Source organism: Pristis pectinata, chromosome 1 (assembly GCF_009764475.1).
Source record: "Pristis pectinata isolate sPriPec2 chromosome 1, sPriPec2.1.pri, whole genome shotgun sequence".
In the NCBI taxonomy this organism is placed as follows: domain Eukaryota; kingdom Metazoa; phylum Chordata; class Chondrichthyes; order Rhinopristiformes; family Pristidae; genus Pristis; species Pristis pectinata.
In genome coordinates this window covers 138,093,160-138,118,680 of record NC_067405.1, presented here as the reverse complement: position 1 = coordinate 138,118,680, position 25,521 = coordinate 138,093,160, and the positions used below count along the sequence as shown (strand labels likewise).

The window sequence follows — 25,521 nt, the reverse complement described above, 5'->3', positions numbered from 1 at the left end:
TCCTTTTCTGGGCCTCCAAGGTTTAGTGTCACGTCAGGACAATAAATCACATTATTAACAAGGTCATTTTAGAATTACCAGCCCTAAATGGCTGCAGTAAGATTAATCTGTATTAACAATGTAAATCCAGCAATTTCATGAAACTTAATTCATTTCGGCAGAGAACCTACTGCAAGATTTTAGATTTTTCTTATATGTGCAAGGCAAACACTGAAGTGACGCAAATCGCCCAGCAATTTGTAGCAGGTTGGGACTCATTGCAGACCCCTCCTTCACCAAAGGTTGCTCTTTTTTTCTACAAAGTAATATAGGCTGAACACTGTTAATTTGCCACCATGAATACCAGACTCCCTTTTCTGTGTGTGTTTGTTTAGATCCTTGCATCTTGTTGTCAGAGTTTGACCTCCACCTAAATTCAGTGGTCAATGAGCAGATTTCATGACTTTAAGTCATCCAGAATGCAAATTAAATGACAAAAGAGGATCTTCTGTTTGTGAGGGGGTTTATCTACTCCGCTTAACTTTCCTCCACAAGCATTTAACAGTTTGTCATACATATAAAAAAATCCTTCATATTTTACTGCAGAGAATCAGATTAAAAAAAGAAGCTGATGGCTAAGAGGATTAACGGAGAAATGAGTGTGGTTTGATCTGAAATGGGTTCATTAGGTCCCTGATTTCTCTTTGTGAATTTGTGTTTTTGACTTCCTAATGAAGCTCTTTAGAAATAAATCACCTGTCCGAATGTCCATCTAAGCATTACAAGATTGAAGGAATGCACTGCTGTTATGTTAGTGAGGTCCCCCGTTTGTTCATTTAATTTCATTTCTTTTGGTGACTCGTTCTGTGACTAATGTAGCTTCTTTAATTGTCAGGAGAGATCTACAAGGGCAGTACAGTGACACTGTTGCAGCAACCTGGGTTCAATCCTGTCTTGGTTTGGATGTTTTCCCTGTGACCATGTGGATTTCCCCAGGTGCTCTGGTTTCATCCCACCTCCCCAGAAAATGCTCGTTGTGATGTTAATTGGCTACTGTAAATTGCCCCTAGTGTGTGTGGGTGGTAAAAAGTTAAGGGGAAGTTAATGGACTGTATGAGAAGAGATTATAGGGAAATAAGTGGGGGGAATGGGTTTGCTATAAGAACCAGCATAGACTCAATGGTCTGAACAGACGCTTCCTGTGCCATTTGAAAGTATGAGACACAAATAATTAGTTTTTGCAAACCCATGTTTGCATACTTGATTATTACTGTATCTTGCAGCCTTTTTTTCTGCTAATTCCATGTCACGGATATAATCTTAAGCACTCTTTAACAAAACTCGTTAACCTTCTTGGATTTTGCAACAGTACATTGAATCACACCTGCACTGAGGCATGAATATATGATGAGGTGCATGAATCATGCAATCATTTTGCATCTTATTGAGGTCTCTGGACTCCTTGCTGTAATCTGATATGTGGCGCATGTCCTGCTGTTAAGCATGTTTGCAGTATAGAAAAATATGGTTCTCTCCAGCTTTCTAAACTAAAGGTTTTTTGTTTGTGCTTAGTTCTATCTATGTTGGGAGAAGAATATTTTTCCATCCAGTGTCAGTGTTCCGGCTATGTATATTGGAGGCAGAAGAAAAGTAAGGTCACCTTGTATTGTCCTACGGTTTAACCTCTGGCTCAAAATAACAGCTCTTTTGATATCTCATCTTTTCAGTTTCTTATCCCAGGAAATTCCTTTTTCATTATTCATTTTTGGGCAAGGCCAGCATTTATTGCCCATCGCTAAATGCCCTTGAGAAGGTGCTGGTAAACCACTTCCATGAAATGCTGCAGTTCTTCTGCTGAAGGTGCTCTCACTGTGTGTTGGTGGGGGGAGTGAATGTGTGATGAAGTGCCAATCAAGTGAGCTGCTTTATCCTGGATGGTGTTGAATTTCTTGAGGGTTGCTGCTGCTGCACCTATCGAAGCAAGTGGAGAATCATCCAATATGCTCCTGATTTATGCACTGTAGATGGTGGAAATGCCTTTGGGTGTCAGGAAGGTGAGTCACTTACAGTGAGATACCCAACTTATGACCTGCTCTTGTAGTCATAGTTCTTAAGTAACTGTTCCAGCGACAACTGGAATATTGATGGTGGGTACTCGGTAATGGTCTCGGTACTCGGTAGTGCCATTGAATATCAAGGATAGGTGGTTAGACTTAATTTGTCATAACCTGACACTACTGTGGCACTTATCAGCCCATTCCCGAATGTTGTCTAGATCTTGCTGCCTGCAGGCATGTACTGCTTCATTTGCTGAAGAGTTGCAAATGGAAATGCACATTGTGCAATCTAAATTTAAATTGTGGATAGCTGATTCCATTACATGTTGCTAACTGTGGGTTACTGGGTAGTGTTCTTGCCCATATTAGAATATTGTGGATTCAAGATCTATTCCAGAGTTGAGCACAAGAGTCTAGATTGTCAATTCACTGTGGCTCTGAGGGAGATATTAAATCAAGATCCTATCTTCTATCTCAGGATTATGCAAAAGATCCTACAATATTTCAAAGCTGAGTGATGGGTTGGGATGGAGACAAGGGGAGTTAGTGCACAGAACAGTGGAGTAAGTATTATGGAAGTACAATTTTTTTAAAAACGTAACCGTCAAGGATGTGTTCCTATTTCAGTAATTAGAGATGAAGCATTATAAGAATATTACTGGACTTAAAAACAAGAATTGTTGGAAGCACAGAACAAATCAGGTAGTATCTGGGCAGGTGGGAGAAATAGAAACAGCGTAATGTTTTAGGTTGAAGACCCTTCATCGGAATTGGGCTTAACATTTACTTTTTAATCTGAAGATCAACATCTAGGTGTCTGTTGACTGCTATTGGAGGGGAGCCATTAGATCCTGCTGCATCTATTTAACCAGAAGAGGAATGCCACCAGTGTCTGAAGTGGTCTTTACAGTCAGACAATGGAAATGTCTTGGCACTTAACATTTAATGTGTCATAGACCAATTTAGATTAAAGGTACTAATTTGCAAAGGTTCAGTTTGTGAATGTGCTGGCAGTATATCCTAGCTTGGCTGATTCTGTTAGGGATGCCAAAACCAGTTTTGTTTCCTTTGTGGGCTCTGTTATGAAAGCTTGGTGTTGGATGCTATTTCTGAAGGATAATCAGTTCTGGAGGAGCTGTACTCATGGAGTTATAAACGCCTTCAGCTGAAGGGAAGAAAGTGTTTTTTTTACCCCTTGATAAATTTTCCCCTTTAAGGGTTTTTAAGACTCCTACATGCTATAAGGCATGAAGTAAGTGATAACATTAAGGATTTTAAGCCCCAATTGAAGTACTGCTCATAATGGGGTGGGGGGGGGGGGGGGAGAAGAGAGGTGCATCTATGATAAGGGACCATAATCTCACCATTAGAGGTGATAGATGTAGGAGCCTTTGCCTCAAAAAAACTAAATGCTAGCTTGATTATTAATTTAATGTCTGAGAACAGTAGATTATTGCCGAACATAGTACAGAAGGATAGTGGAGCCAAGGCATGTGGATGGAATTAAGATGCAGATCCACTGCAATCTCAATGAGTTCAATGCCCTTCTGCATTCCTATATTTTTATGTAAACAATGCATAGTCATATAAAATGGATTTGCAAAAAATCAATATACATTCTGTTGTCAAATGTGAAAAGAACTTTGTGTCAAAGTTATTGTGAATTAGTCTAACTCTGATTAGTTGTCCCTTTTGACTTTACTTAAAGGATAACAGCAGCTCCATTTTACATTAATCATGAATGTGGATGAGCCAAGGTCACTTACCCATTAGTGAGTTTTAGTTTGTGTCCAGATGGGCAAAGCTCTCGGAGTTGAAATTGCATTTGGCTGACTTCATTTTATTCTGTATAATGAAGAGATGCTGTTATGTGTTCTTTGTGCAGTTCCGTGTGATCTATCCAGTTACATGATTTTTCAATAGCACATTTGGGGGTCTGTTCTTGTATACATGCTTCTTTTATTGAGGCATCCAAAATATATTTCTGAGGCCCGATGAATAGCATTACTGGCAAGGTCAGATTTTAATTTTGTGTAGTTGATAGGGATGTGCGACCTTGAATCATTGTTTCCTGTATCTCTCACTCTTGTGTGAGGCAGATCAGATAGGCCAGTGTAATGTACTGCATTCCTTATGTTGTTGTCTGTCAGTGGGCAGAAACTAGGCCTAACAGGAATGAGTAATGGAGAAATCTCCCTGCTACTTTCAAAATATGGTCCATCGGATTGTTCCTGTTGTTGTCTGTTGGTGGGAAGAAGTTAGCCCTCACAGAGAGTAACAGAAACCTCCCTGCTTCTCTCAATATATGGCCCATAGGATTATTCCATCCACCTTGCCTTGGTGATTCTGATTGGCAAAGCTCTGCTTAGTGCAAGACATTCATGGTGAAAATAGGTCACACCTCAAATTTTATTGGCTATCAAAGAACTTCAAGTTTCTATGAGTATCTTTAACATTCACAAATATTCCAAAAAAAGCAAAAAGCACTTGTGTTTAATCACATAATACAAAAATAACATTATTAGAAATGTTTTTAAACAATAAAATTAACACATCAAACAGTGGGAAGCAATGAAAAAAATGTAAATATACTTGGCAATCTCTTTTTGCTCAACTCCTTTTGACGGGAAAAGTAAATTACTATAAATTTACTCATCTCCCTTGGAACCATTGCTCTTTATTGATGTGAATGGAAAAGTTAAATCTGCATCACCTATATCCTGGCACAGGTTTAGTCAGTTGGTTTTCCAGGAAGCTGGTGCACCACCATTGAAATTTGAGAGGAATCAAATGTCCAAGTACAGTCGGAATACCAGTGAGGGTTTCTCGGGAGATTTGGGACTTCAACATTTGCTTGAGTGGCTCTCTATTTTGCTTTTCTGATTATCATTGTGGTTCTCCCTGGTTAAGTAGTTGCGCATCACTGCTTTTGCGGTAATGGTGGGATTGAAAAGTACCAATGTCATTGTAAAATGGAAATACAGAAATGGACACTAAATGTTGGCCTTGTCAGTGAAATCCACATACTGTTGCCCGACAATCTCCAGCTAGCCCCATTATGTATGGAAATCCGTACATGATATTTGTGGATATTTGTACTTGTATTAATAACTGGAAATTGTTATTACTAGGAAATTATACAATGATCAGCTGTAAACTTGTAGGAGTCATGAAAGCCCTTTGTGGTTGAACATTCTTGCACACTAGTGGCATGGAGTTCATCAAGAGCCAATGGTAGCAAATAAAAGATTGATGTTAAAATCATTGATGTGAACTTCACAGTGTGTAATTGCATGGGGAAAAGAGAGTAAGCGTTAGGTCTATATTTGGGGTTGTGGTCTTTAACTTTATATTAACATTGTTGCATTGTAATAGCAACACAGATATGATGAATTGAGTGGGCCACCTCTATTCATTCCCATGTACACAATTATTCTTTTACAGCAGTCATCTAAACTCCTTGGCCAGATTATGGCTTGTAAACAGATCTGAGGTATCCAGTGGTTTATCTGTAAACTACATGAACCCCTCAATTACTGTATGCAATCTTTCTGGTAGATTTGTCCTATGTATGTGTTTAAATTACTACTTCCCTTGCAATGAAAATACTTGCTTCCCAAAAATATTGAACATTGTAATCTTTAGATATTCTGAATGCTCGGTTCACACTGACAGGAAAAACATTTTGTGTTCTTGTGCAAGTATCAAATCAAATCAAAGCTATAGCTAATAAATGGTAGCTTTTTTATTTCTTGGGTCAGGTTGCAGGTAGTTGGCTGGAGCAATAAATTAAAACCTTTTTAGTTCTTTTACAGCTTGAGTTTACTGGATCAGTCTGTAGTATTTTTTTCAGGCAATTCAAGGAGAAAACTTGCATTTGCATAAGTAAATTGAGATTCAAGGACTTGTCGGCTAATAATCATAGCATCATAAACCTTGCAGAGTGTTTAATGAATGAATCCAGACTGAAGACCTATTAATATGGACGCCTTAGGAATTCACCTAGGGACGCTGGCATTGAAATAAAGATGAGCAGGCCCATGGGAAATCAGGCTCCACGTCTGCATTTTAAATATCCTTGTGAGGTATCAATAATGGTGTAATTGAATCCTGAACACAAACATCAGATACAGGTGGCAAGGGAGAGAAAGGGGCTGTCTTTTCCTCTGCACTGTGCACACCCTGCGGGATCAGCCCAAATAGAATGGCCTTTAAATCCATTAAATAAAGATTATGCTCTGTAACATCTCAAAATGGCATTTTACCTACATAATGGGTGCTGCCTCTTTCTGCATTGCTACTTAACTTGTTCAGTGCTGGTGGAAATTTTGAAAGAGTGGCTGTGCACCCACTGTATAGCTTTAGGTTTTAATCACTTTTTTTGCATAATGACAAGTTCTGCTGCATCACATGTACCAAAGCATATGTTTTTATTTTGTGCGTTCTTTTTGCCCTGTTTTCTCCTATTTCACACAGTATAGTTGGAAAGTATATGGGCAACAGGGTGTGGATGTCACTGACAAGGACAACATTTATTGTCCATCCCTATTTGTCCTGCAATGAAAAGGCACTTTGAAGTTGGGTCTGGAGTCGTGTGGTCCAGATCAGGTAAGCATATCAGATTTCCTTCCCGAAGTGAACCTTGTAGGTTTTTCCAGTAATCTGATGGTTTCATGTTCACCATTATCGATACTGGCCTTTTATTTAATCACTTGAATTTAAGTTCCCCAGCTGCCATGGAAGGATTTGAACATGTGATTTTTAGCCCTTCACGGCAGAGATGAGAAGAAACTTATTCATACAGATGATGATGAACCTTTGGAATGTGCTACATGTGCCTGTGGAGATTCAGCCACTGAGTGTATTCAGGACACAGATGGATTGACTTTTGCACATTAAAGGAATTGAGGGACGTGGGATTAGTGCAGGAAAATGATACTGGAGTATGTCGTTAGACCCTCTTTCCTGGTCTTATTGACTGCTGGACCAGGCAAGAGGATCTAACGACATACTGCTACTTTTTCTTATGTCCTAATGATTTAGAACTCTGGATACTAGTCCAGTAACTGAATCATTGTTCTACTGTATCTAAATGGTAAATGGGTAATGAACTTGTTGGATCAAGGTTACATCAGCAAAATCCAGTTGTATTTCAGGCAGGTTAAGGCATTGGGCCTGGATACCTTGCTCTCAAATAAATCCCTCACCATCCTATAGCACTTAATGGGATCTGATCATTCTCAGGTCAGATATCATTTGGAGTAGAGTGCGCAGTTTTTGTCTGCATGTCAGTTCAGTTATGATCTTGCAAGATGGTTGTGCACGCTTTAGGGACTGTACAGCCTATTCTTGTTTCCATTTATTGTGCTCTTGCTCATGCTCAATAAAAGGTGTAGGCGTAGCTGACTCTAAATTTAATCCCTGTCCCATTTAACCTTCTAATCTACTAACCCCTTACATAGGACCCCATCAAAAGCTTATATGTCCAAATATACTGCAGTTGCTGTTTCTCCCTTTTCTAGTCCGACAGCTCTTTACTCAAAAATATTCGATCAGATTTGTGGGTTTCGTTCAGTTTGCTTCCAAAAATCCAAAGATGCTGTTGGTTAATGGGCCTCTGTAAATTACCCCTAATCTGCAGGGGAATTGTTGAAAACGTAGAAAGAAAAAAATGGGATTAGAGTAAACAGGTGCATGGACTCATTGACTCTAGAACTGATGTGCTACTTGCTGTCAAGTCTAGGGTTTTTGTCCAATTTTAGCCACAGTTTCTTTAGTGCTTTCTCATGAGTGACATTAATGACTTTGTTCTCCAGTCTTTGTTAGTCTTCCATTGCTGCCACATTTACTATGTCTTTTGAAGAGAAGACATACAAAATATTTAATGCTTTTTTTAATCCCCGTAATAACATCTCTTGGCATTGTTAATATGAGACCCACATTTACATTTGCTGCTTCATTTTTTTTTGTAGTTGTAAAAGTTCTTACTACTTGCTAATTTACTCCCTTAGTCTCGATTCTTTTTCTTTTGTCAATCGTTGGTCGTTGCTAAAAGCTTTAAAATTCTTAGCTACATTTTAAATTCCTTTTCATCTGATACTGCCTTTAACCATCTTAGTTACCTGTTAATGAATCACTTTGCCTGTGGCATTTTTATTTCTCAATATAATGGGCATATCTTCAGAAACGTTTCTTTAAATACTTACCATTATTTATTGACTGAAAAAGCTTTTGTTCTTATTTCTCAATCTACTTTAGCCAGTGCACCCTTCATACTAATGTAATTGGCTTTAAACTTGAGATTCTAATTTCTGACTGAACACTCTGTCAAACTGTATACAAAATTTTATCAAATTGTCATCACTTTACCCAAAAAGATCTCTTATTATGAAATTATTAATTGATCCTTTCTTGGCGTCTAAAGTCATCTGTACCCTGTTTTTAATGGTGGAAAACTAGAATGCATTCTGTATATTTCTCATTCAAAGTACTTCACTCCAGCAAGAATTGCTTGTTTGTCCTTTGTTATGTCTAAACTTCACCTATATTTACTCTTCTTCTTGATTTTACTGCTTGTTCTTCTGGGACCACGATCATTCAACTCAATTGCCATTGTGTCATCCTTAATTTTTGGGCTATCCCATCTTTTTTTTCCATTTTGACTTCTTTTCTAAATATTATACACCCGAGAATATTTAATTCCTAATTTTTTCACATCTCTGCAAAACTATGGGATCGACCCATTTGTCTCAAGTTGTCTTCTTTGTCAATAATGCTCTGTACATCAAGGTACACTGCCTGTAATTTTAACCCTTTACTATTTTTCTTCAAATTGACTTTGTTTACTGTTAAACTCTCTGCTCATTCCAGTATTACCTAACCTGATATTTTTCTCTATAACCTTTTCCTTTTTCTGTAATCTTTCCTTCACTTGAACTTTGCTTTCTCATGTTAGATTAAAGCCATGGTTACCAAATTCATGACACTGGCCTTGGTGGTTTAGGTGGAGCCCATCTGAAAGGAATAGTTTTCACTCTTTCCCCCAATTTAGTGCCACTGTCCCATGAATTGAAGCCCATCCTTTAACCCCAGTCTTTAAGCCAAGCATTTAACTCTCTGATCCATTCAAACCTGTTATTTCCTTGTCATGGCTGTAGAAAGCCATATCTAATCTCCTGGCTGTACTATCCAAACCACTATTGTGGTCCACTTAATTCATCCTACTTGAAGGTTTCCTGTAGAGGTTTGCCCAAGTATAACATCAAAATCAGATCCAGACCCAAACCTAATCTGACCAGGGCCAGTGCAAACTCATCTCAGTCAGATCAGTTTTTTGATGCCTGATCTAATTCAAAAATGAAAATGTATGCTTGCTTAATCTGTGATACAACATTTTTTGTAAATTGCCTGAATCCTCTGATAAACTACCATATCGTAATCTCTCCTAGATGGAAATTGTTTCTCCATATGGTAAATTAGTTTATTATTGTCACATGTACCGAGGTACAGTGAAAAACTTGTTTTGCATGCCATCCATACAGATCACTTCATTACAACAATGCATTGAGAGTACATGGTAAAACAATAACAGAATGCAGAATAAAGTGTTCCAGTTACAGAGAAAGTGCAATGCAGACAGACCACAAGGTGCAAGGCCATAACAAGGTAAATTGTGAGGTCAAGAGTCTATCTTATACTAGGGGACCGTTCAATAGTCTTGTAACAGCAGGATAGAAGCTGTTCTTGAACCTGGTGGTACGCGCTTTCAGGCTCTTGTATCTTCTGCCTGATATGTGGGGGAAGAAGAGAAAATGTCTGGGGTGGCGGAGTCTTTGATTATGCTGGCTGCTTTACTGAGACAGCAAGAAGTGTAGACAAAGTCCATGGAGGGGAGGCTGGTTTCCATGATGTGCTGATCTGTGTCCACAACTCTGCAATTTCTTGCAGTTGCCATTCCAAGCCGTGATGCATCTGAATAGGATGCTTTCTGTGGTACATTGATTTAAAAATTGTTGAGGGTCAAAGGGGATATGCCAAATTTCTTTAGCCTTCTGAGGAAGTAGGAGCCGTGGCATCTACATGGTTGGACCTGGGCATGCTATTGGTGATGTTCACTCCTAGGAACTTGAAGTGCTGAACCCTCTCGACCTCAGCACCATTGATGTAAATAGGAATGTGTGCACTGGCCACCTTGCTGGCATTGAGGGAAAGGTTGTTGTAATGACACCATGTCACTAGGCTCTATCTTCTTCCTGTACTCAGACATCATTATTTGGGATATGACCCACTACGGTGGTATGATCTGCAAACTTGTAGATGGAGTTAGAGCAGAATCTGGCCACACAGTCATGAGTGTATAGGGAGTAGAATAGGAGGCTGAGGACACAACCTTGTGGGGCACCAGTGATGAGAATAATCGTGGCCTAGGTGTTGCTGCCTATCCTTACTGGTTGCGGTCTGTTGGTCAGGAAGTCAAGAATCCAGTTGCAAAAGGAGGTGTTAAGTCCCAGGTCTCGGAATTTGGAGATGAGTTTGCTTTGAATTACAGTACTGAAGGCGGAGCTTATTCAATAAACAATAGTATAACGTAGGTGTCTTTACAGTCCAGATGCTCCAGAGATGAGTGTTGGGCCAGGGACATGGAGTCCGCCGTAGATCTGTTTCAGCAGTAGGCGAATTGCAGTGGGTCGAGGTTGTCTAGGAGGCTGCAGTTGATGTGTGCCATGACCAGCCTCTCAAAGCTTCATGATGGTGGATGTTAGAGCCAATGAGTGGTTGTCATTAAGGCACATTACTTTGTTTTTCTTAGGTACCGGGATGATAGTGGTCTTCTTAAAGCAGGTGGGAACCTCAGACTGAAGCAGGGAGAGGTTAGAAATGTCTGCAAATATCCCCACCAGCTGATCTGCGCAGGATCTAAGGACACGGCCAGGGACACCATCCGAGGCAGATGCTTTCCATGAGTTATGATGCCACAATGCAGCAATCTTACTGTGTTACATCGAAACTGCTTAAAGCTTCTTAGCTATTCAGCAACACATTGGACTTGAACACGTGAAGAGAAAGTGTTAAAAATATGATGACAGCCAACTCATTTCCCTCTCTGGCTTCAGGTTCTGGCTTCAAATTTAATTTTATACTTAGGGCATTAAACATTTTTTACAAATAATTAAAAAAAAGCAAACAATGGGATTTTGCCAAACAATGATAACAACCAAAACTCATCTCCAAACCGGGAAAAAAAATTGAGAAATGCAGGTCTTGCTTCCGTTTATGAAGTTTTGAGTGGAGTAGCAAAGAATATTTATTATTATCACTATCATTATTTCACACTTGCATTTGTTTCCAATCTCTTTCAGGCATTAGAAGTGTGAAAGTAGTCTGCTGATAATGTATGCATCAGTTTTCCCTCCCTCCAATCTGCAAGTCTCTGGCCTGCAAATACGTATAAAGTAGATGGGATTAAACGCTCATTGAGAGAAGTGTGTTTGTATGGAGAAGTGCTGAACTTCTATCTTGTTTATCCTTGAGCACTCTGTATTAATACTGCAGCATTGGTGCCATAATGCTACTTAATGGTAGAAGTTTAAAGTATTAATTAACTGAAGTATGATTGAGCTGATTAACTTGCACCCTCCCCCCCCCGCCCCCTCCCCACACTGCTATTGTGCAACCAGCATTCATAACCTTGTGAGGAAATGGTTTCACTGTGTGCCTTCCTTTCTGTATTTCCCTTGGAGGTTTGGACATTGTGGATGAGTCCAGGTTTATGAGTCTTCCTTATGTGTCAAGCTGATACACAAGACTGTGTTTTGGACCTGATTCAGGTTTGGGGTTATTTACTAAATAGCAAAAAGGTTCACCGATCTGCTGAAGTAGCTATTTATTTTTTTGACAATTAATAAAACAAAAATCAATATTTTAAATTATTAAGCCTGTATCATTACATTTGCATTTGGAGCTGAATATTCTATTAATTTAGGAGAACAATTGAGTATTTAACCATCATTAGATGAGTGCTTAAATGCTGTTTCAGCATCTTGTTGATGTTATGCTCATCAAGCCTCCAATTTGCACAGATTAAGTACATTTGAGTGTTTATTATTAAATCCAATGTTAGCATCATTCCTTCTAATGATCGGATGAGCTGTCTGTATGTTGTAAAATAACAGCTGGCTTGATGACAAGGGGTTTAGTAGCTGTTTAATTTTCTGTTGATTAAAATGTTTAATTGATGATATGCGAATTTCCATTGGTGCCACACATATAGTGTAGCATCCCATTAATCCTCCCATTTTCAAGAGAAATGGTGCCTGCTGTGCCCCAGCAAGGAGTCATAATTATGATTTATGTAATGCTTTTCCTGCAAATCGGGTTAAAATTAGCCATTTGTTTCCCATTAGAAACAACAGGAACTCCTTGAATTCTTGAGATAGGGCAGTTGAAAGTTAGGAATCTTGTCCTCAACTTCAAATTCCTTGATTAAATTGAACCCTTTTTTCTCCCATATCTGTCTTCGGCAATATCTTCCTCTTCTTGACACTGAACCTTCCTTTATCTCTATTGACAGCTTGTGGGCAGCTAGCACTAGGCCAGATTTCTTCCTCTGACTGCTGGTATGTACCAATCAACAGCAACAATTCCTTTAGTGATCCAATACATCTCCATCCTCCAGCATCATCAACTCCTTCCCTGTCTTAAGAGGCTCTTTTGGAACTTCCCATCCTTTATCCCTAAGTGAATGATGTCCTCTCTCTCATCTTCTTGCTAAAGAATGCGAAGGTATTTTAACGTATAATAAGAACAGATTTCTAGAGCCAGTGATATTGTCTGTGGAAAATTGAGGGGGAAATGTATTATCTCAATAGTTATATTGTTGCTTTCTCTTTCTGACTCTTCCTTGCAGTAGGAGATGCCATTATCTTTGTGTTCTGGAATTGTTCCTGTGAATTGGAAGGCAGAAAATGTGCCCACATTATTTAAGAAAGAAGGGGGAGAGAAAACGGGGAACTTTTCACCTGGTGGGCATCCTAAAGTCAGTAGAAGTGAAAATGGTGGAGTCTATAATAAAGGAAATGATAACAGAACATCTTAAACAATAATACAAATGAGCAGAGTCAGCGTGGATTTATGAAAAGAAAATCATGTTTGACCAATCTGCTGGAGTTCTTTTGAGGGTATGACTAGTAGATTAGATAAGGGTGAAGCAGTGGATGTGGTGTATTTAGATTTTCAGAAGACTTTCGATAAGTTTCCACACAAGAAGTTGGTCAACAGGTTAGATTGGAGACAATGTACTGATATAGATTGAGAGCTGGTTATCCAACCAGAGCAAAGACTGGGAATAAACAGATCATTCTAAAGTTAGCAGTTGTAACTAGTGGGTTATTATAGGATTGATGCTTTGGCCCCAGCCATTCACAATCTGTTTTAGTGATTTGGCTGAGGGGACCAAATATCATATTTCTAAGATTGCTGAAAATAATGAACTAGGTGAGATTACGAGTAGGCAGGAGGATGTAAAGAGGCTTCAAAAGGGTGTAAATGATCTGAATGAGGGGGCAAGAATGTGGCAGGTGGAATGCAACCTGGAGATATGAGATTAACTACTTTGATGCACAAAATGGAAAAGCAGAGCATTTTTAAATCGTGAGAGATTGGGTTGTGTTGATGTGCATAGGTCATGGAAAGCCAAAATGCATGCGCAACGATTGTGAAGGCAAATGGTATGTAATATTTTATTTTGAGAGGATTTGAATGCAGTGCAGAAGTTTTGCTGCGGCCCACCATATCCACACCCATCAAATACTTGCCCATGCTAATACCAGTAATGGAATGATGTGGATCTCCACTGGGGTGGTGCCTTATAGTTTGAGTATGTAAATCTTAAGCGATGGAGGACTAATGATTGGCATTGGTTTATTATTGTCATTTGTACCGAGGTACAGTGAAAAACTTGTCTTACAAACCGATCTAACAGGTCAATTCATTACACAGTGCAGTTACATCAAGTTAGTACAGAGTGCATTGATGTAGTACAGGTAAAAACAATAACAGTACAGAGTAAAGTGTCACAGCTACAGAGAAAGTGCAATGCAATAAGGTGCAAGGTCACAACAAGGTAGATCGTAAGTAAATGGGAATTTTCAATGTGCAGCTGCCCATTTCAGGAATTTGTGGTCATTGATCCACACAAATATTTAAAAATAAAATGTCCTGTGAGCATTACACTTTTATGTAAAGTATATTCTCAAGCTTTTTTTTGAACAAAGGTATTTGGATAAGTAATGTTGTTTTCTGTAGTATATAAGGCTTGGCAAATTAAATTGTTAAATCAGTTTATTATTGTAAAATGTACCGAGGTACAGTGGAAAAACTGTTTTGCATGCCATCCATACAGATCATTTCATCAGTGCATTGAGGTAGTACAAGGGGAAGAAAATAACACAAAGTGCAGTGCAGGTAGACAATAAGGTGCAAGGTCATAACGAGGTAGATTGTGAGGTCAAAAGTCCATTCTTATTGTACTACGGGACCATTAAATAGTCTTATAACAGTGGGATAGAAGCTGTCCTTGAGCCTGGGGCTTTCAGGCTTTTGTATCTTCTGCCCAATGGGATAGGGAGAAGGACTGTCCAGGGTGGGTGGGGTCTTTGATTATATTGGTTGCTTTACTGAGGCAGTGAGAAGTGTAGACAGAGTACATGGAGGAAAGCTGGTTTCTGTGATATGTCTATATTAGGTGCACATACACGTGTGTGTATATATGTATACATGGCATGCAAAAATTTGGGCACCCCTGGTCAAAAATTATGTTACTGTGAAGAGTTAAGTGAGTAGAAGATGAACTGATCTCCAAAAGTCATAAAGTTAAAGATGAAACATTCTTTTCAACATTTTAAGCAAGATTAGTGTATTATTTTTGTTTTGTACGATTTTAGAGTGAAAAAAGGAAAGGAGCACCATGCAAAAGTGTGGGCACCCCAAGAGATTTGAGCTCTCAGATAACTTTTACCAAGGTCTCAGACCTTCATTAGCTTGTTAGGGCTATGGCTTGTTCACAGTTGTCATTAGGAAAGGCCAGGTGATGCAAATTTCAAAGCTTTATAAATACCCTGACTCCTCAAACCTTGTCCCAACAATCAGCAGCCATGGGCTCCTCTAAGCAGCTGCCTAGCACTCTGAAAATTAAAATAAATGATGCCCACAAAGCAGGAGAAGGCTATAAAAAGATAGCAAAGCATTTTCTGGTAGCCATTTCCTCAGTTCGTAATGTAATTAAGAAATGGCAGTTAACAGGAACAGTGGAAGTCAAGTTGAGGTCTGGAAGACCAAGAAAACTTTGAGAGAACTGCTTGTAGGATTGCTAGAAAGGCAAATCAAAACCCCTGTTTGACTGCAAAAGACCTTCAGGAAGATTTAGCAGACTCTGGATGGTGGTGCACTGTTCTACTGTGCAGCAACACCTGCACAAATATGACCTTCATGGAAGAGTTATCAGAAGAAAACCTTTCCTGCATCCTCACCACAAAATTCAGTGTCAGCAGTTTGCAAAGGAACATCTAAATAAGCCTGATGCATTTTGGAAACAAGTCCTGTGGACTGATGAAGTTAAAATAGAACTTTTTGGCCGCAATGAGCAGAGGTATGTTTGGAGAAAAAAGGGTGCAGAATTTCATGAAAAGAACACCTCTCCAACTGTTAAGCACGGGGGTGGATCGATCATGCTTTGGGCTTGTGTTGCTGCCAGTGGCACAGGAACATTTCACTGGTAGAGGGAAGAATGAATTAAATTAAATACCAGCAAATTCCAGAAACAAACATCACACTGTCTGTAAAAAAAAAAGCTGAAGATGAAAAGAGGATGGCTTCTACAACAGGATAATGATCCTAAACACACCTCAAAATCTACAATGGACTGCCTCAAGAGGCACAAGCTGAAGGTTTTGCCAAGGCCCTCACAGTCCCCCGACCTAAATGTCATCGAAAATCTGTGAATGGACCTCAAAAGAGCAGTGCATGCAAGACGGCCCAAGAATCTCACAGAACTAGAAGCCTTTTGCAAGGAAGAATGGGCGAAAATCCCCCAAACAAGAATTGAAAGACTCTTAGCTGGCTACAGAAAGCATTTACAAGCTGTGGTACTTGCCAAAGGGGATGTTACTAAGTACTGACCATGCAGGGTGCCCAAACATTTGCTTCGGGCCCTTTTCCTTTTTTGTCATTTTGAAACTCTAAAAGATGGAAATAAAAAAGTAAACTTGCTTAAGATATTAAAGAAATGTGTCATCTTTAACTTTATGCTTTTTGGAAATCAGGTCATCTTTTACTCGCTTAGCTATTCACAGTAACAGAAATCTTGACCGGGGTGCCCAAACTTTTGCATGCCACTGTATGCATGGATATATGTGTGTATGCATGTATATATGTATGTATCCATATATATGCACCACCATTTGTGTGAGGAAGTCATTGTAGCAAAGTTAAAGTATCATCAAAAGCCAATCAATTAATATGACATTGATGATGAGTATGGAATGTTCTTTATGTTGTATTATTACATCATAAAAATTGTATGGATTGAATAGGTGAAATCTACTTAATGCCAGCAGTTTTGTACCTTCAATGTGCTGTGAAATAAAGCAATTTGATGATTTGTATCAGACCTCCTCATCCAAATGTGGTCCCAGTTGTCTTTCAGAAATGAAAATCAAAAAAACTGCAGATGTTAGAAACCTGAAACAAAAAGGGAAAATGCTAGAAACACTTGGGCAGCATCCATGGCAAGAGAAACAGTCAATGTTTCAGGTCCAGGACCATTTGCCAGAACTGTGAAAGAGAGAAGGTTGAGGAGGGATTGGTAGAACAAAGGAAGTATCTGATAGGGTGAATCCAAATGAGTTAATGGGGGCAGTTACAAGCTGTTAAGCTTCTTCATCTGTGTAATGTGTTGTAAATGGCAAGGTTCTGGGAGATGCAAGATCTCCCCTTAAAGAAACCATGCTGACTTTGGCCTATTTGACTTGATAGAGGTGTACAAGATGATAAATGGCATGGATCGAGTGGACAGTCAGAGACTTCTTCCCAGGGCGACAATGGCTAACACAAGGGGCATAAATTTAAGGTGATTGGAGAAAGATATAAGTAGGATGTCAGGGGTAAGTTTTTTTTACACAGAGTGGTAGGTGCGTGGAATGCACTGCTGGCAGAGGTTGTGGGGGCAGATACATTAGGGACATTTAAGAGAGATAGCCCTCCATTTCTCTATCATTCATGTGTCTCTGTGGGAGGGAAGGGTTAGATAGATCTTAGAACAGGATAAAATGTCGGCACAACATTGTGGACTGAAGGGCCTCTACTGTGCTGTAATGTTCTATGCTCTAAAGCTATCGCCCAAACTGTGTTTGGTTTCTCTGATGTAGTGCAGACCCTATTGTGAACACCAAAAACAGTGCACTCGATTCAAAGAAGTGCTAGTGAATCGTTGCTTCACCTGGAAAGACAGTTGAGTCCTTATAAGGTGGGAGGGAAAGAGTGAAAGGACAGGCATTGCATCTCCTAATTTGCATGGGAAATTTCCATAAGACAGGAAGTGGCTGGTGGGAAAGGAAAAGCAGATCAAGAAGTCAAAGGGAGTGTTGTCCTCAAAATGCTGGAAGGGGAGGGTAAAATGTCTGGTAGTGGAATTTTGTTGGAGTTGGCAGAAAGAGCGAAGGACAATAAGATGGATGCAAAGGCTGGTGGGATGAAAGGTAAGAACCTGGGCAAATGTCCCTGCTCTCTCCTGGAGAAGAGGTGAGAGCTGAGGTGCGGACAAGGGCTCTGGCCACGATGGTTGAGGGAAAACTGTGGTTCAGGACGAAGGAAAATATTTCAGAGGAACCTCTGCAGAATATTCTCCACTTTAAGCAAAAGACAGGAAATTATAGGCCAGTTAGCATGACTTCAGTGGCTGGTAAGAGTCCATTATTAAGGATGAGGTTTCGGGGTACTTCTAAACTCATGATAAAATGGGCTGAAGTCAGCATGGTTTCCTTAAGGGGAGATCTTGCCTGACAAATCTGTTGGAATTCTTTGAGGAAGTAACAGGCAGGATAGACAAAGGAGAGTCGGTGGATGTCTACTTGGATTTTCAGGAGGCCTTTGAAAAGGTGCCATGCATGAGGCTGCTAAACAAGATAGGAGCCCATGGTATTACAGGAAAGGTACTAGCATGGATAGAAGAATGGCTGACTGACAGAAGGCAAAGAGTGGGAATGTAGGGGGCCTTTTCTGGTTGGCTGCCGGTGACTAGAGGTGTTCCGCAGGGATCAATGTTGGGTCCGCTACTTTTCGTGTTGTATGTTAATGATCTGGATGACAGAATTGATGGCTTTGTGGCCAAGTTTGCAGATGATACAAGGATAGGTGGAGGGGCAGGTAGTGTTGAGGAAGCAGGGAGTCTGCAGAAGGACTTGGAAAGGTTGGGAGCATGGGCAAAGAAGTGGCGGATGGAATACAGTGTAGGGAAGTGTATGGTCATGCACTTTGGTAGAAGGAATAAAGGTATAGACTGTTTTCTAAATGGGGAACAAATTCAGAAATCGGAGGTGCAAAGGGACTTGGGAGTCCTAGTACAGGATTCCCTAAAGGTTAACTTGCAGGTTGAGTCGGTAGTAAGGAAGTCAAATGCGATGTTAGCATTCATTTCAAGAGGACCAGAATATAAAAGCAAAGATGTAATACTGAGGCTTTATAAGGCATTGGTCAGACCACATTTGGAGTATTGTGAGCAGTTTTGACCCCATATCCAAAGAAGGACGTGCTGGCATTGAAGAGGGTCCAGAGGAGGTTTACAAGAATGATCCTGGGAATGAAAGGGTTAATGCATGAGCAGCATTTGATGGCTGTGGGCCTGTACTCACTGGAGTTTAGAAGGATGAAGGGGGGGATCTCATTGAAACCTACCGAATATTGAAAGGACTGGATAGAGTGAATGTGGAGAGGATGTTTCCAGTAGTGGGAGAGTCTAGGACCAGAGGCACAGTCTCCAAATAGAAGAATGTCCCTTTAAAACACAGAGGAGGAATTTCTTTAGCCAGAGGGTGGTGAATCTGTGGAATTCACTGCCACAGATGGCTGTGGAGGCCAAGTCAGTGGGTATATTTAAAGTGGAGGTTAGGTTATTGATTAGTAAGGGTATCAGAGGTTACGGGGAGAAGGCAGGAGAATGGGGTTGAGAGGGAAAAATAAATCGGCCATGATTGAATGGTGGAGGAAACTCAATGGGCCAAATGGCCTAGTTCTGCTCCTATGTCTTATGGTCTCAGGAGAATGGAATGGTATCCTTGTAAAAGCAGGTTGGGAGGAAGTATAGTCAAGATAGATGTAGGAATCTCCAAGCTTGTAGTGGATGTTTTGTGGCTGGCCTGTCCCCTGAGATGGAGATGGAGAAATAAAGGAAAGGTAAGAGTTAGAGATGGACCATATGAAGGGGAGGACAGGGTGGAAATTGACAATAAAAATGAAATTTTTGAGTTCTGTACCAGTGCAGGAAGCAGTACCAATGCAGTCGTTGATGTGCTGGAGAAAGAGTTGAGGGAGGGGGGCCCAGTAGGACTGAAAGACAGTTCCATGCATCCCATAGCTTGGGTCCATGCATGTGCCCACAGCTTCACCTTTGATCTGGAACAGCTGACTGTTTCTCTTTCCATAATTCTCCCTGATCTGCTGAATGTCTCCAACATCTTTTGCTTTTGCTCCTTCAGAGATGGACATATACGCGAGTACATTAGGTGATGGCCTCCAGCCATTTCACAAGGAGATACTATTGTTATGTTCTTGGGTCAGGCTACTGTACAAATAGATATTGGGCAGTGTGAGTGAACTCCCGCATGCACAGAGGCTATTACACCCAGGTGGATATCAGTTTAAGCCTAGTAAACAAATGTAATAGAGAAGTACAACAGAAATGGGATGGTATGAACATCCAAAAATTGAAGGAACTTTGTGCTAAATGTAGAATTTCTAACATGCTTAGTGAAGTGACTAAAGCTTGCAGCAATGCAAAAGTAATGTGAGTGAATTTATTTATAAAATTCATTCCTCATTGAAGATTCTGATACTTCTGATTAGTCTGCAATGCCCAAATGATTCTTAAACTTTACTGCCATCTACATGTTACTAGGGTAGAATTTTCTTCATATCTGGAGATGGTGCACGGTGCCATGTTTTAAATGTAGCAGAAGTGAATACCTTGCAAGTACTGAACATTAGTGAAATACCTGCTTGAAAGTTATTTAGTGAAGTACTTACTTGGGAAGAGAATACAAAATGACTTTCAAGTGTCTGAATGACATTTCAGTTTGGTGGTGTGTCTACAATTGCAAACTTTGTGATTTTCCCATTCTGGCCACGATTCTTTCTTTGCACTCTGTTAAGCAGCAAAGTGAGCTCCAGTATGCATCAAAAGCTTGGTCCAAGTTGTGTATATATGCTACTGCATGGCTTTGAATTTGTAAGGACAAAACTATTATTATAGAATATAGTGTAGAAAGCCCACTTCCAGATATAGCTTTAAACCTTTGTTCGGACGTAGTATCTAAATAATTGTATAACAGTGGGCAACTTGTACATCATATTTTGGGTGTATTTGTCTAATTTTCTGGCTCTTTGTCATAGATTCCTTATTGAAGAAACTGAATATGATGTGAGAGGTGGCTTTCCAGACATTAAATAGAAACTGTGACAAATGTAATTTTGTGATTTCCTGAATTGATTTTGTGTTTAAAAAAAAATGGTCACTTAGAGTTTAAAAAAACATGCAAAAGCTTATTGGAGAAACCTGTGATCTTTAATTCTGTCAGCTTTTAACTGGTCACTAACCGTACTAATATTAAATGGCCTCCCAATGAGTCCTGGATGATAATATGGGTAGAATTAACCCTTAAGGTCTTAAGAGATGAAAATGCAAGCTGCATACTATTATAATTCTGAATGGTCTTGTTCAGAATCACTTTATTTTTATATGAGGTAGAAAAAAAATGACTTGTGCAGCTTAAATTGCAAATGCAAAATGGCTTGATACAAACGGGCTATTTGTGAATGTATCTCCTGGGAATATGCTATTCCTTCCTTTCTATCTGCCAGAAGATGGATACAAAATTGTAATCAATTTTCTCCTCTTGCTGGAGTGGGGGGTGGGGTTGAATGTCATAATATTTTGGTGTCTGTATATTGCAAGATGTGGAATCTGTATACTTCCAGTTGTGTTTATTTTTTTATCATCTTACATTAGAAAGCATTGAGTAGCATCGATTAGCCCTGTCAAGGGGGTGTCTTCCGTAGACCATAGGCATCATGTGCAAGATCAGCATTTATTGTCCATCCCTAATTGCTCTTGAAGAAGATGTGTATTGTCTGAACCACCGCAGTCCTTCAATGTAGGGTATTCCAGGATTTAGATGCAGTGATGATAAAAGAATGGCATTGTTCCAAATGAAGAAGGCAATGTAGAGGGGAACCCGCAGGTGGTGGTGCTCCTATTGGCCTGCTTTCCTTGTCCTTGGTGATAGAGATCGTAAGTTCAGGAGGTGTTGTTGGAAGACTCTGTGTTACTGTAGTGCATCTTGTAAATGGTGCAGCTATGGGATGCTGTGGTGGAGAGACTGAATGTTAAGAGTGGCAGAAGAGATTTTTTGACTTTCCTAATATGAATTATATATCATAGATTTAACTTAAAAGAAAACTTAGTTTAAAAGGAAACTGGATGAGTGTGTGAGAATAAGGAGTAAAAAAATACTGACAAGCTGAAATGAATAAAGGGAATGGGAGAAGTGGAGTAACGCACCAACACTGAGTAGATCAACCAAATGACTGGTTTCTGTGCTGCATATTTTATGTAATTCCATTCAGAAGGAGTATTTTTGACACATAGAATCTGTTCCTTTTCACTTGGACAATAGATAATTAATTTCCAGGAAAAAAACAATAATTTCTCAGTCATATATGAAATTGGATTATGTTCATACCCACAATTTAAGAGTGCTTCTGAAATGACTTGTATGATGGGAAAAGCTCAGCTCATTATGCACACAGCATCCAAAAAAGCAACATTTTGATGCTGTTGTACATCAGGTATCAAAGCTCCCTGCCTCATTGAATCAATTTCAGACTCCCTGTCTGATATTTAAAGCCATCTAACAGACTCAGTCTGTATTTTCTCTGTTACCTTTTCCCATCCCTGTTCACCTTTTGATATCCTGTGTTCCCCTTCCTTCCCATCCATTCTCAGTGAACGAGCTTTCAGTTTCCACACCTCTGCCATGGAACACTCAAGTGGCTTTGCCTTTAAGACTCCCCATAAAACCCAGCTTTCCATCCACTTCCACTTCAGTGTTCTCTGAAATCCTATAAAGCTCATTAGGATGTTTCTCACGTAGATAATGCTATTAAGTGTAAGTTGTTTTTCTTTAAAAAAAAATTCAATACACCCATAAAATCAATCCTGTGCTACAAAAAAGATTGCCTACATCACGGTATGGGAAAAAAATCGGGCACGAAGCCTGCATTACTCACTCTTTTTATGCACTTGGTTGTTTTAACCCACTGAACCCTCTTATGCATCCCTAATTTGTTTAAATTTCAAACAAAAATAGGGGGAGGCTTGTTGAATAAGTTGCATTTTTAATTATAGTACCACGTATAGCGCATACCTCCAGAGTCCCTGTGGGCGCCTGATTAAAATGAAAGAAAATAGTGTTCCTGAGTTGCAAATGAAGGGCCTGAAATTGAGAAGGAATAGACTTAGAGGTGCAGTTTTACAAGACTTTCATCAAGAATAATTTTCTGTAATATGATAATTACTTCACCAGCTTAGTAATTACAGGTCATCTTCATTTGTTTCCTATCAGTTAATTCTGATGGCTTAATTCCTTTTAGGGAAATTGGTGGCCAGCCACCACTGATTATTTTGTTAAGTGTTATTTGAATAGACAGGACAGAGGGTTATTAATCAGCCCATTTCCAATTAGCATCATGTTTAACCTAGTGATGGACACCCCAAGGTGATGTATTCATAATGCTTTTTGGATTGCTATTAGTCAATTTAGCACCTCTCAACTGAATCATAATTAAGTACCTTATTTCTTAGCATGTTCACTAGTCCTAATTTCTTTGGCTTTTAGAATCTGCCTCCAGATGTTTAATTTTGAAACAAGACAAAAATAGATGCTGGAAAACATTTTTAGTGTGCAAATTTTAGTTTAAAGTAAGCAGAATATGAAACAAAAATCAAGGACAGTTTAAAATATTGGACAATAAACCACTGATTTTACGGTATGTAATTACAGTGGATGGCAGATGGTATGTGAGTGTAACGTACCTAGAAATTGCTACAAAAACCACAAGCATTTGTGCAAAAAAAATCTTGCCTACAACTTGAATCCAAGTTTTAATTATCAAATGGTAAATTCATTGACGGATTAACAGTTGAATTGTGAGTTTTCAAACTATTTTATAAATTACATGGTTTATAGGTTTCCTATTATCCAGCATCTTGAAAACAATATTATAATTGAAATGGTACAAGGGTGCCCGAGGTTATGGAAGACTACGCATATTCTCCCAGACGCTGCTCTAGGGTATAGAACTCACCAGGAAACAATGCAGAGATCACCCACAGAAAAAGCAAATGCCTTCTCCAAAATTTCCTTCAGGTAGGATCAAGCGTTACGACTCCCAAGCCACCGCTTGTTAATACATACGTTCTTTTATTAAACTGCTGATTCTCAGTGATTAGCAGGTCAGCTCCCCAAGTCACTCCACCCGGGCTACATTCAGACAAACGTTTGTCACGGTTCACTTGCTAGTATTTCCTTTCATCTACACTGTCCTTTCCCCAGTCTGCTCTTTGCAAATCTGTCCGTAAGGGCTGTTGAGGCTAAAAATTTCATGTTACTATTTTGGGAGAAATGGTTTGTTTCTGACTTAAAGAGAATTCAGTTTACGGGCAGTTTTCAGGAACAGAATCCATAACCTGGAGACCCATGTATTGACAATATTATAAAATATGTTTTCCTTTCAAGCAAAGTTAGTTGAATTCACCTTAATCAGCCCTGTACTTCAAACAGAGGCCAAAATGGTTATATATTGTTCTATTCCTCCTATCTTTCTCTCTCTAGCCTTGTTCTTTCCCTCCTTTTCCATTTCTCTCCCCAGCTCACAGGACTGACTCATTTTCCACTCCACCACCCAAACCTCTCTCCTCATCACATCCACCTTGGCCTCTCCCCACCCACCACTCCTTCACTCCTCCCTTCACCCTCGCTCTGTGCTCCTGCCCCAAGCCCCTCCCCTCTCCCCCCAATTCTCCCCTTGCCTGATCCTACTCTCATTTGCTCGTAGCTTTCTATTTGCAGCCCTCTGCTGCATTTAAAATGCTCACTTAAATGTTTTTGTACAGAACTGAAACATGTTTCTCCTCCGTGACTGTACGATGGAGGATAATTGGTTGCTACTGCATATGTTTGTTAGTGTTCATATGATGTCTACATTTGGGCCTGCTATTCTCAGGTTCTGCAATTAATCTAAGAAAAAAACTATAGATTGTCATCCTCGTTGGTAATTATTGCAGCGTTAAATTAAAATGCTGTTTGTGTATTTCCAGCCTAATTGAAACATAGTAGTATAACCTATTGTGTGAATTTGCTGAAGGCTTTTGGCTCCATCAGGTCCTCCTTTTAAATCTGTTGTTAGCCTGCAATGTCTCTATTTTTTTCCATGATGGTTGCAGAATTGGTGGAGGGATTTGACAGAGGTTAGAGATGAATATGATGTTATTAAAACAGATTGGGGCAGTACTTTACTGTTGCATAAATGGCAAAACTATCAGTGTTGCCACATTACATTGCGAAAACAGCAGTATCCTCTGAAATATCCACATGTTAAAATTGGAAATGTATGTTGTTTTCAGTGATATTCTGCCCCTCCACAGGATGTGGTGTTTTGCATCCTCCTTCAGCATAACCTTCAAAAATCTATGAAGTGTAGTGAGCTTCGATAATTTCTCACTGTAAAAACAATTCTGAAATTATGCATTTGTTGCATGAGGTAAAAGTTTTTATTGGAGCTAAGATGGTTAATGCTTAACAGCCCTCTGCCCCTAAAAAAAACAATGGATTGCCATCCTCGTAAGTAATTATTCCAGTGTTCTGTACTTGTTAAGACAATTATTTTAATTTTTAAATGTTTTCTGCGTTAACCTTGTGTATGTTTCCATTCTTCACATGTACTTTCTGAAGCGTTTAAAAAAAATGTAGTTACAAATTGTGCTTTTCACTGAAAATCAAGAAAACTGCAGATGCTGGAAATCTGAAATCTGCTGAGAATTCTTCAGTATGATTGCCTGTTGCGCTGTTTGTTGGCCTACTGTTGCTGGGCACTGGAGATCTTCTAGAATTGGTGCAATTGAAATTGGGGAAAGTTGAAACGTATGCCACAGGAGCAC

At 39.5% G+C, this 25,521-nt stretch overlaps 1 protein-coding gene across 2 annotated transcripts in view; it reads left to right on the top strand.

Moving 5' to 3' along the window:
• The window catches only part of lin52 (lin-52 DREAM MuvB core complex component), a 66,332-nt gene that overhangs the window by 29,244 nt on the left and 11,567 nt on the right, over window positions 1-25,521 (top strand). The window contains exon 6 of one of the 2 annotated variants that reach the window (XM_052010579.1): window positions 10,846-11,768. The exons of the other annotated variant lie outside the window; for it this stretch is intronic. Coding sequence (XP_051866539.1) covers window positions 10,846-10,895 — 50 coding nt within the window. The 3' untranslated portion in view covers window positions 10,896-11,768. Of the gene's footprint in view, window positions 1-10,845; window positions 11,769-25,521 lie in introns of those variants that run through there. 2 annotated transcript variants of the gene reach the window in all.